The sequence below is a fragment of the Callorhinus ursinus genome, unplaced genomic scaffold (genome assembly GCF_003265705.2).
Source record: "Callorhinus ursinus isolate GAN/ISIS: 27379988/994484 unplaced genomic scaffold, GSC_fseal_2.0 scaffold2, whole genome shotgun sequence".
NCBI classification, from domain to species: Eukaryota; Metazoa; Chordata; class Mammalia; order Carnivora; family Otariidae; genus Callorhinus; species Callorhinus ursinus.
The window spans coordinates 20810975-20823601 of NW_027397064.1; the positions used below are offsets into that span (position 1 = coordinate 20810975).

General features: G+C 37.5%; 1 protein-coding gene across 2 annotated transcripts in view; it reads left to right on the top strand.

The window, feature by feature from the left end:
* The window catches only part of BARD1 (BRCA1 associated RING domain 1), an 87727-nt gene that overhangs the window by 18070 nt on the left and 57030 nt on the right, over positions 1–12627 (top strand). For both annotated transcript variants that reach the window (XM_025892114.2, XM_025892121.2), the window contains exon 4: positions 9724–10676. In XM_025892114.2, coding sequence (XP_025747899.1) covers positions 9724–10676 — 953 coding nt within the window. The remainder of the gene's footprint in view (positions 1–9723; positions 10677–12627) is intronic.

Consider the following 12627-nt stretch of genomic DNA (forward strand, 5'->3'; position numbering starts at 1 on the left):
ACATTTTTTTTAAGTGACATTTTTAATGCCGATAAAAAGGGAATAGGGTAACTCTTGATGGGTAGTGAATTATGGCATAATGGGGTACTGGTATGGTACTTGAGAGAAGAGAAGAGAGGAGAATAAGCAGGGAACTTCTCTAGAAATTTTACTGTGGTTGGTGATATTTGAGTCTTTAGTATGGTTTTCATATTTTGTGGACTCTGTGAAAGGCCTCCACATTTCATCATTACTAAAGATACTGTGGAAAATCATTGAGTTTAGGACAAGTTTTTGTATGGGGCTTGAGGCCTTTTAGAATGCCGTCTTTCTCATCTAAAAATAGATGTGGAGTTTGGGGAGGGAATTATGGTGATTCATTTTTCGAAAGCCATTTTGTGTTCATCTTCCTTATTATAGTGAGTAATAACTACTTTTGTCCTTACCAGACTTTAGTAGTGCTGGCTTCAACCTTACTTGTTTTAAAATGAATTGAAATTTCACTTTGGATAACATATAATCAGAATTTTAGGAGCAGGAAGGTCATCTTGAGTCCCTTATTCTGTGGGTGAGGAAATTGAGGACTTAGGTTATGCAGGGAGGTCACACTGTAAGTTTCTTGTTTACTGTTTTATCATTTAGCTCAAAGCTTTCATGAGGAGTGTAGGTGTTCATTATAGTTTTTGAATTGGAGACAAATTGGAAGTGCTAAGGCTTAATTCATATCCCAAAGACTAAACTTAAAGCAATTTTAAAACAAATTCTTAGGTTTTGGTTTCAACAATTCATTTTATAATGGTAACATCCTCCTTTGCTCCTTTTATAGAAGATGGTAAATCTAGAGAATAAGCATATTGAAATAAAAATATCTGTCCAGATCTGTAAATTACATGGTGCAGAGCCTTTTCTGCTTATCAGTTGCATTGTCATCAACTTTTCCTCCTAAGGTCCCCAAAACAAACTAGCCTCAAAGGGCACTTGAGTTGGAGAGTATTGTTCTTTGTTTCTTTATAGTGTACTCAGTATTTTATGTAGCAATTCATGTTGATTTATATAGCAAGTACTCCCTAAACCTAAAGTGGTATAAGGTGTACTAGGTGAATAGGTACAGGGAACAAACAGTTGGGGACAAATAATGGTTTGTCCTCTTTATAATGAGGAAATTGGAAATGGGTCTCATAAAATAAGGTTATTCAGTTAAGTTATCCCTAAGGTCTAGCTTGAAAATCATATGGTTCTGTTAAATGGGTGTTGAGGATGATGAATTAAGCAGGATGGTTGGCTATCTCCTACATCTCTATTTTTTTTAAACCCTGTAGTTCACAATTTATCTTTCAAATGAACCTTGTTACTTGCATTTACTATAAAATATGTAATTACCATAATTAAGGTGGGTAATTAGGAAGAGCTTGTCAAATCATGGACATGGTATATAGTATACTGGAGATAAAGAAGCCTGATTTATAGAAATACTTTTTAAAATGAGCTTCCAAATACTCGAACAGATTGTCCTCGGTTCAGTGTACTTTAAAGAGAAAAGATTGTCGGTCACAAATTTTTCTGACAACCATTTATGGATAATTTTACCTTATTCTTTATAACATAATCTGCTTTCTACTAATAGAGTCAAATTTAAAAGTTTGTATTTTATATTGCTTCCCATCATATTAAATCTGACCTTGCAGGTGCTGGTCAGGCTCTTTGAGGAATGTGTGGGTGGTGGTGGTACAGTTAAAAACAAAAGCACTTTGATGATGCTTTCATTGGATCACAGTTTCCTTTTCTGTTTTCTGGTTTCCCGAGAGAGGCTTGTCTTTCTGGAGTGAATTACATAGTGTTTCATATATGTTATGACTTTTTTATAATAGATGAAGATGAACATTTGAATAGCTGTGTTGTTGTTTTTTTTTCAAATGGAACGGAGTACTTCTTACAAACTAATCATTCTTCAGTGAAGGCGTTAATGTTGTACAGATGGTAGCAAAGTACTTTCCTTTGATTTTTAATAAGGGACTAGTTTGTCAAAGAGATTTCTCAACTTCTGTTGTGAAACCTATAATAGAGAATAATTTGAAAGGCACACAATGTACATCATTATAATCCTTTGATGTAGATTAATGATAGCTAAATCACATTTTCTAATTGCCTCCTTCTTCTATAGTTTGTTATTAAATTTTAAGAGAAAACTTGGCTAAGCTGCTCCTTAGCAACATGTGCATCTCTGTTCCTTGATATTTTGTGGTTTTCTCAGAAATATTTATATTCAGAGAATAGAATTTTTTAAAATGCCATCATTAAGAAATTTACTGTGTAGAGGAAAGACCAGTATTTTTCGTCATGAAATGAATATGACAATTTATTGTGCTTCGAAGCATTCACTCTTAAAAATTGGTGTAGCTGTTAGTAATATGATTTATGTTCCAGCAGGGGTGGTGCTTTTGCTTTTTACAGTCTTAACTTAGATAGCTGTGTAAAATCCAGGATTTACAATCACATTTGCTGTTGTGGTCTGGCTTAGTTAGGACAAGAAGCATAATTTCAAAAGCAAGTCATTTCTGATATAGTCTCAAATCTAGAGAAAAGGTCAACATGAAATCTTCCTGAGTGTATGCATTGTTACTGGATGATTAGTAAATTATTGTGTACATATAAATTACATCAACATATGCTCTTTTCATTCACTTCTTTATAAGTTAAGGGGGAGGTACACCCGAATATGAAATTGTCTTAAATTTTAGATTTAGATTTTTTAGTCAGTTGAGTGTGTTGCTGCTACTTTAATTTTCTCTTAAGTGCCTAATTCTACATTTTGTAAATTTTGTAAGTATTAAGGACTTTAGCATTTGACTTGTGTTTAATTGAAAATGTCATTATCTAGCTTTAAAATAAATTTTAGAACATCAAATACAAGTTCTTACAGACTACCAGCGGATTAACCTTTCTTTCAGTCTTTGTAATCCTGAGTCTTAAAAAAGCAATCCTGGTAACACTTCATGTTGACCTTTCCTCTAGATTCAAGATTATATCACAAGTGACTTGTTTTTTGAAATCTACCAATCACTGCAGAGAAGAGACCTTGTTAGAAATTAGACATAAAGTCTCTGTGTGAATGGATACCTTATTCTGATTGTTTTTATTTCCAAGATCCTGACCTAATAACACTTTGTGGATCAGCTGATGTTCAGCCAGGACATAAGAAGGGTGCCCCACAGTCTTGATGTTACTCAGATACACGCTCCTGCTTCCAGCTGGGTTTGTTGGCTCACTGTCTAGCCAGTTGTAGTGCTTCCATTTGCCCCAGGAGGAAGAGAGAGCTTCTTTGGAGTAGAATGGAGTTTGACTGAATTCCTTTGCTAGGCAGAGTATAAGGTCTATGAAATTTCTACAGAGTGAAATACAAATCATTTGTTTTTTATAATCCACTAGTTTTCATTTTTTCTTACCTGTTTAAAGTGCTGTCTTTACTTGACAGATCTATTTATAAAGATAGTTTTATACTCAAGAAATATGAGGTGAAAGAGGAATAGAAGAATCAATTTTGAACTTAAGAGATTTGAGAGACTGTAGTAACTAATCCTCTGGTGTATTAATAATTTTAAACTGATAAAATAATAGTGTTTTGTGTGAATAAAAAAATACCTGAAAGGAATTAAAAAATAATATTTCATAATTTCTTTTTCTCTTGCTGTTATTTTAACACATGAGGATGTTGAGAAGAAATGTATTCCCAGAAACAAAAAAAGTGTAACTAAAATTATGTTTTATCTCTTAAATATTAAAACTTTTCAGGAATAAACGCACTTGACAATTTTATATAACACCTTAGTAGCATCAGGCACATTTATTTCCTACACAGCAGATGTTACCAGTTCTTAGGAGTAAGATGCCATTGGTTTTCTTCTTAAAGTAACTTAGTTTTAGAACTAAGTTTGTTAAAACTTTGCTTTAGATTCTGTAATGTTAAGAGAAGGCTTATAAAGAGTTCTCTTCATCTCGAATGAGGAGTAACTTCTCAGGAGATATATATAATCAGATAGCTTCCTTTTTCTTATTTTTTTAAATAGGATGAATAAAACATATTCCAAGTACTCTAGTTGGTCAAAGGAGATTAAGTCTGTGTTAATTTGGAGAATGAGTATCAGGCAGTAGAAATTGTTTGTTAGGCATTGTTTAATCGTGAAAGGTGGTGGTGGTGGTGGTGGTTTTCCAGTTTACCTGCCTTTCCTGTGCTTGTGCTTTGACCTGAAACAGCCTCATGGTAATCCAGTTCTTGGGGAGGAGAGGAGTGCTGGATTGGGCGACCAACCTCCCTCTCCTTTAATTTCTCATCTTTACGTGAGAGAATTGGATGTATGACTCTCAAGTTTTCTTCTAGCCCTTAAAGTCTAACCTATCGTATAAATACTTGTCAAGGTTTAAGAGCAGATATCAAATAATTTATTCATCAGTATTTTTTCAGCACTGTTGATTGTGCTCACCACTGTGCTGGGCTGACCTGGGTTGGTTTTACCTGTCTGTGTGGGGTGGGAGGCAAGAATGTTGAGGGCAATGTTTTTTAAAGAAAAATGAATGGGCTTAAAGGCAAAAACAAAATAAGACAACTTGAAGGGGGATCACTGACAGAATCAGAAAGTGGATCACTATACAACTCATTCACTGACTACTTCTTAAGCATCTGTTAATGGGCAAGATTGGTAGGTCTAAAAAATACAATACATATAGAGATTATAGTACATATGTAGTGTGAAGAAAAACTCACTTTGCCTGTGTGTTTCTTTTTTCACTCTGACACCGGATGTGTGGGTTTTCCTCACATTAAGCCATTCTGTGACACTGACTGAGTGTCCCACAGTTTCTTTCACTCAGTTCTGACACTGCTTGCCTGCAGATAATGTCAAAGCCCCAGGTTAAGAGCTCAGTCGCACAAGAACCCCCCACCCCCGCCGCCGCCCTTCAGATGCTGTGTATTGGAGGTTCCCATGACTTCCTTGGGTTTGATTAATTTGCTAGAGTGGCTCATGGAACTCAAGAAAATCTTCTACTTACTAGATTACTGTTCATTATAAATGGATATAACTCAGGAACAGCCAGATAGGAGAGATTCACATAGGGCGAGGAATGAAGAAAAGGGTGTGAGGCTTATATACCCTCTGGGTGTGCCGCTCGCCCAGCACCTCCACGTGTTCACCAGCTTGGAAGCTCTCCAAACCCTTCCTTTTGGGTTTTTTCTTTTAAAGCCTTCATTACATAGACACAATTGATTAAATCCTTGGGCCATTGGTGATTGATTCAACGTGTAGCTCTTCTCCCCTCTTGAAGGTTGAGGGTGAGACTGAAAGTTGTAACTCTGATCTTGATTGGTTCCCCTGGCAACCAGCCCCCATCCCTCGAGGGACTCCAGAAATCTCCTCATTAACATAAGCTTAGTGTGGTTGAAAGAGGCTCTGATGAATAACAGAAGACACCCATTTCCTCTGGAACTATTTTAGGCACTGGAACTGTACTAAATACAACAAAAGATGCCCCTACGGATTCTCTAGGACATTACAAGGGTTTTTGGACTTCTGTACGGGGAACCATAGATGAAGACCCAATCTATTTTCTTACTATAAATTACAGTATCCCATATGGTGTGTACTTAGTGAAAAGTTTTGATGTTTATTCAGTAAAAATAGGTATGAGTTCAAATGCCAGCTCTTTTCAGCAGCCACGTTTATAACCTTAAACAGGTTTTGTTTGCTGTTTAATTTACATAAGAAAAAACATTCTTTTTTACAACTGACTAAGCTATATCAAAGTGTATAAAGTGTGAAAGTCCTCCTCTACCCTCTCCCTCTGCTGAAAAGTAGAAAATCCCTTTCTTTTACAGAGGTACTGTTTTCATTGTTTAACTTTATATTTTTTCTTTTGTGAATTTATGAAACTATTTGGACATAAATGCAATAGAACTTTTAGAACATAAATGGGATTGTGCCACACTTAAAAGTGTCTTGAAGATCTCTGGGTTGTCCATTGATGTATATAGTGACCACATACGATTTTGTAGTCTACGTGCTCCATAGTTAACTGATTGCTGATAGATGAACACTGCTTTTTTTCCCTAATTTATGCTATTCCAGATACTGCAGCAGTTAACATTCTTACACATTTATGTTTGCAGGTACATGCGTGGGTATTCTCTATATTTGGTAAGAAAGATGACTAGAAGTGAAATTGCTTTGTGAAAGGGTAGGGTACACACATTTAAAATTTGCAAATATCTTACCATCTTGCCTTTGAAATTCCTGGATTTGATTTGCTAATGTTTTATATAGCAGTTTTGCATCTTTGATCATAATTGGCAAAGGCCTCATCGTGGAATCCTGCACACACAGTGGGTTGCAATACAGGAAATGAACTCTAACCTTGGGGAATTATAGTAAGCAGAAATAGGCCTGCTCTTTTTCCCACAGGGAGACACTGCCACATCCCTCAGAGAGGCTTGCTCGGGACACAGTCCTGAGAAGTGGTCTGGGAAGAGCAGCCAGGGCCTTCTTGGTGCACCCTGCAGAAACATACAGGCTGCTCAGGATCCCTCGCAGCTTGTGTCCCCCACATCAGTGTGTCTAGGTGCCTTCAGTGGTGTAAGCCAGAAATATGTGAATCATCTTTGTCATTGCCGCCTTCTTGTATTCACTGCATCACCAAATTCTGTAAATTTTGTCTCCTAAATGCTTTTCAAAGAGTTCTCCCCCCCCTTCTACCACCTTTCCAGTCTGTTATCATCCACTTCTCTTACCCATTGCCTTCTTCCAACCTGTTTTCTCTCCAGTCAAGACTGATCTTGTAAAACACAGATGTAGTCATGCCATCTGACTTATATAAAACATTTTATTGGTTTGAGAAACAGCAAGGAGGTCCAGTGGCTAGAATGGAATAAGGAGAGAACAGGAGAGGAGATCAGGAAGGTAATGGAAAATCAGGTTGTTTCTGACCTGTTAGATGGCTACTAACATTTTGGCTTTGTATTCAGAGTCAGAGTGGAAGTCAGGAGGGCTTTAGTGACATGATTTGACCAGTTATAAAAGGATCACTGACTGCTGTGTCAAGAATACACTTACGGGGGAGGAAGCAAGTACATGATCGGGGAGATTATCTAGGGGGTTGTTATAATAACCTAATGCAAGATGATGGTGTCTTACACCATGCTGGCAGGAGTGGAGGCAGTAAGAAGTGGTCAGATTTTGGATGTCTTTTGCAGGTAGAACTATGGAACTTGCATTTTGCATATAGGATATGAAAGAGAACCAAGTTTGATTCCTGAGCTACTGGATCGATGATGTGTCATTTACTAAGATGGGGATGACTGTAGGAGGTTTGGGAGGATTTGGATCAGGAGCTCAGTTTTAGTCATGTTCAGTGTGAAATACTTACTAGGAGTAGACTTTGCATGTAAGAGCTGTTTAGTAGGCAGTCAAATATTAGTCTGGAGTTCATGGAAGAGGTCTGGGCTGTATGTACATGTTTGAAGTTGTTTGTGTATCTATAGATAGATAGATGTAAGGTTACCAAAGGAGTGATTGCAGATGAAGAAGTCCCAAGCCCTTCCACTTCAGAGGTTGATGGAATGAGGAATACTAGCAGTAAAACTTGAGGCTGAGCTCTTTATGGAATGCTTCTGCTTACCTGTCGGACTCAATTTTCTGCTCCTTCTCCAAGCTCCAGCCACAGTGGCTTTCTGTCCATTGAATGTGCTAAACTCATTGCTAACTTAGGACCTTGGCACTTCCTCTTCCTTCTACTTGGGAACCACTTTCCTAGATCCTTATGTGGCTGCTTCCCTTTTGTCATTTGTCCTAAGGTCTCAGCTCAGAAGTGAGCTTCACAGGCCTTCCTTGATGACCTTTAGCTAACACAGCGAGGTGTTTGTACAAGAATACTCACCCACAAAATATGGCACCTGGTCTACTTAGGAGCAGTGATTCTTTTCTTTTTTTAGATTCTACTGAATCTTTGTACGAGTTTTAATATCTGATTATTAATAAAATGTTAAAAAAATTTTTATAGTATACACGTTATAACTCTATAGCTTGATGAATTTTCACAAACTGAACTTGCCCAGAAGAATTGACAATATTCTCGAAGCCCCTCTTGTTGCCCCTTTTCAGTCACTAACTCCTTTCCACGTAGTTACTGGATAATCACTATTTTGACTTAACTCATCAGATTCGTTTCAGCTGTTTTCTTTTATATCTGGCTTCTTTTGCTGAAGAATATATTTGAGTATGTAGTTTTAGTTCATTAATTCACATTAATTTCTGGTTTACATAGCTTGAGGTTACATTAGATGGACCTAAAGAGTTGTGACTATTGTCTTTAAACCCCTAGATTCATTTTGTCTGAAGTCAGTTGAACTCACAAGTCTATGAGTCCTCCAGTTTTGTTCTTCTTCAGTGTTGATTTGGCTATTCTAGGTCTTTTACTTTCCATATTATAGTTCCTTTGCTTTCTCATGTAAATTTTAGAATCAGCTTGTCTATTTTTACAAAAAAAGCCTGGAATTTTCATTGGATTGTATATAGTCTATAGATCTATTGGGGAGAATTGACATCTTAGCAATTTTGAGTCTTCCTATTCACGAAGTGTTTCATAATTTTCATAACTTGTACATACTTTGTTAGATTTACTTTAAGTACTTTTTTTTGTACTATTTTAATGATACCAATTTTTAACAAATTTTCATTCTGCATTTGTTCATTGTTATTATATAGAAATGAAGTTGAACTTGGTATATTGACTTTGTATTCTATGACCTTGGTAGGTTAAAGTTGCTTGTTAGTTTTCATTAATTTAAAAAAAAGTTTTTTGGGATATTCTATATAGTGATGCAAGTCAATTGTAAATAGATACAGTTTTATATATTCCTGTATAATCTGTGTGCCTTTTAGATCTTTTTCTTACTTGGGTGTGCTATCTAGACCTTTCAGTATGTTGCTGAATAGAAGTGGTGAGAACAGACATCTTTGCCTTGTTCCTTTGTAGGAACAAAATGGTAGTTGCAGTCCTTTACTGTTAAGGAGGATAGTAGCTCTGTATTTTTGTAGATGCCCTTCATCAGGTTGAAGAAGTTCCTATCCTTAACTTGCTGATTCTTTTTTAAAATCATAAATGGACATTGGATTTTGTCTTTTTTTTTTTCCTGTATCTGTTGAGAAAATCATATGGTTTTCTTTTAATTTGGCCATGTAGTGAATTGTTGATTGTTGTAGTGAATTGTTGATTGTTGTAGTGAATTATTGATTATTGTAGTATATTGGTTGTTTTCCACAAGTATTTTTAAAAAATTAAGCATCATTTAACAAGTCTTAATTTTTTTAACTACTGCTTATTAAATCCCATATCTGCCTGCCTATCTATTGATCTAGTATATCTTTTCTCCCTGGCTCTTATTACTGCCAGCATGCTGTATGTTCTATTTATTTATTTGTATATTCTGCCCATCCTCAGTGGAATTTAAGCTCCATGTGTTGTTCTCTGTTGTATCGCCCGCCAGTCCCTAGAATGTTGTCTGGAATTAAAGTAGGATTCTGTAAATATTTGTTCAGTAAGTGAATATCTGATCTCAAGGAGTTCATAGTCTAGGAGGGGAGAAAGAGGTACAGAAATGTGATACAACTTAGGAGAACTAAAAACACAATTCTTTGGGAGCTCAAGCTGGCGGAGACTAAGTTCATGTAACAGATTTCTTTTCCTTTTTTCTGTCAGATTTGAAAGAAGATACATCTAGGGAAAATTTATTTAATGATGCAGAAAATAAGAAGAATTCAATAAAAATGTGGTTTAGTCCTCGAAGTAAGAAGGTCAGATATGTCGTGAGTAAAGTTTCAGTGCAAACCCAGCCTCAAGTGATAAATGATGAGAATGCTCAGCAGGTTTCCATGTACGAATTTGTTTCTACAAGTCCTCCAGCAGGTGTTTCTGAGAAGGCTAAAAAGGCTTCTGCAAGATCTGGAAAAAAACAGAAAAAGAAAACTTTAGCTGAAATCAACCAAGAATGGAACTTGGAGGCAGAAAAAGAAGATAGTGAACTTGACTCCAAAGAGGAATTAAAGGAAAAGCTGGTGTCCTTCTGCAGCCAGCCGTCTGTTATCGCTAGTCCTCAGACAACTGGTGAGATAGACTTACTAGCCAGTGGCTCTGCCGCGGAATCACAGGGTTGTAGCAGCCTAACTGAAGTCTCTTTACCATTAGCTGAGCACATAGAGTCCCCAGAAACGGAGAGCAGGAATGAAGAAGTGACTCCCGAGAAGAAGCTCTGTGCGAATCCTCGTCCATCTAAGCAGTGCTTGCTGTCAGGTCCCGGTGGGCGACGTGGGTGTCGCAGCAGACGGTCCAGTCCCATCCCTAAGAGATGCAGGAGCAGCATTCCTGGCACCAGCAGACAGTACATAGTGCTTTCAGAAAACAAACCATCGCCTGGCTGCCCCTCACCACCCTCAAACAAACTCAAAGTTGGTGACACATTAAGGAGGAGAAAGAGTAATGTATCAGACAAGTCCATGAGCCTCTTACCAGGTACGCCACCTTCTGCACTGAACAATCCGAGTTACAGACGGATGATGTCTAGCCCCTCAGCAGCGAAGCTGTCACCCATTAGCCTTATGGCTGTGAAAAGAAATCATAGAGGAGAGACTCTGCTCCATATTGCTTCCATTAAGGTAGGATGCTTACCCTGAAATACAATTTTGGAATGAGACCAGCCATAAAACAATTTCTGCAGGGCTTATGAACAGTGACCTAAGATGACTAGGATAGTTAGCCTACCACATGTGATACTTCCTTTGAACCAGAGAAAAAAATTCACAGGGACCGCCTCCCCACCTCAGAGCAGTGGCCTGAGGAGCATGAACTCACAGGAGAGAACTAGTATTTCAATATTTCAGCTTCTACTTTGCCAGGGGCTTTCATTTGTCTATTCCATAATGATTTTGTTCAGTTTTCACCACATTCTCCTGCTTTATGAATACAGACAACTGCCAAGTTACTGCTGGCAGCACATCTTTACCTAGCCAGAGAGCTAGGGACTGTGTGGGAGGTGACAGACTTTTGTATGTCGGATGCTTGTCGTGGGCACTGCCAGGATTTGCAAGGTTGAAAGTTGTGGTCCGTATCCTTTTCCAATGACCTGGAAATTTGACTCTCAGAACTGGCTCCCATGGTTGACCATGAAGGAGTTTGTCTGTATCCCACAGCCAGCCATTTCTTTACTAGCCTGTCCATTCAAGTTACCTCTCTTTATTTACTGCCTCAACACTAGAGGTGTTGCAGTGTGAGTTTTTGGGAACCTAGCCCATTTGTCAGGCATGAGATAAACTTGCAAGGGTTCAATCTTTGCAGCTGACTCAAGAACTGCACATACGGGGAGCACTTAGCACCATAGCTTCATAGACTTTGTGATTTCATGCAAGTGTTATCAAAATAAAATATGGGAGAGCTTAGGACTGAATTAGGATAGCTTTTATGATCTTCTAGTAAATTCACCAGGAAATCCTTGAGTCTTTTGCATGGATAGAAAACCTTGGGGGATCTGGAAGCCGTTGGAGACCCCCAAACATAGGGCTGGTCGGCAACACAAAACATCTGGGAAGAACATGGAGTAGACATTGAGTCCAGGCATTTCTATATTTTTGTATGGAGAAAGGGAAAAGCATAAAAAGGAGTTTCCCCAACTGTTAGGGTTTTCTTTATTTTATTTAAAAAGAATTTTTTTAAAGATTTTATTTATTTATTTGAGAGAGACAGAGATAGAGAGAGCAGGAGCGAGGAGAAGAGGGAGAAGCAGGCTCCCCACTGAGCAGGGAGCCTGATGCGGGACTCGATCCCAGGACCCTGAGATAGTGACCTGAGCTGAAGGCAGACGCTTAACGGACTGAGCCACCCAGGCGCCCCTAGGGTTTTATTCATTCATTCATTCATTCATTCATTCATTTATTTATTTATATTTATTTATCCATCCTTTATCTTCTAATAAATGATGAGTATAGAATACTCTCTATCTGATAACAGGGAAGAGGAAAACTGCTAGTTTCTATATACATATCCTTTGAACAACTTGAATTTTCAAAGTTTGTCCCGGGTATACTTTATTTTTTGCAAAGCATTAATTTAAAAAATCAGACTATATTTTTTGTCTTACTTGTTATATATCTAGTATATATGCTCATAAGCTAGTATAATCCTAACTTTACAATGTTATAAATGCTTCATTAGACATAAGTAGCTAGCATAATAATAATTTTTTCATTTTTCTGACTAGCGCATAAGAATGTAGACTGCTTTAGTTTCTACATTTTGCTTTCTGGTAGTTACTTTCAGACCACCAGGCAAGCCTCCCTTTACATTGGTAGAGAATTTTCTTTAACCATAATAATAATTTATCTTTACTAATGAAGATCCCTAAGAACTAGGCCATAGTTCGACAAACTCTTTCTTAAAGGGGCAGAGTAAATATTTTCAGCTTCACGGGTCATGTAGTCTCTACAACTATTCCTGTCTGCCCGTGGTTCAAAACCAGTCATAGACAATATGAAAACCAATAAAACTTGACATATAAAATCATGTGTCTGGCCTATAGGCCATAGTTTGCCTACCCTTGGCCTCGGCAATGGA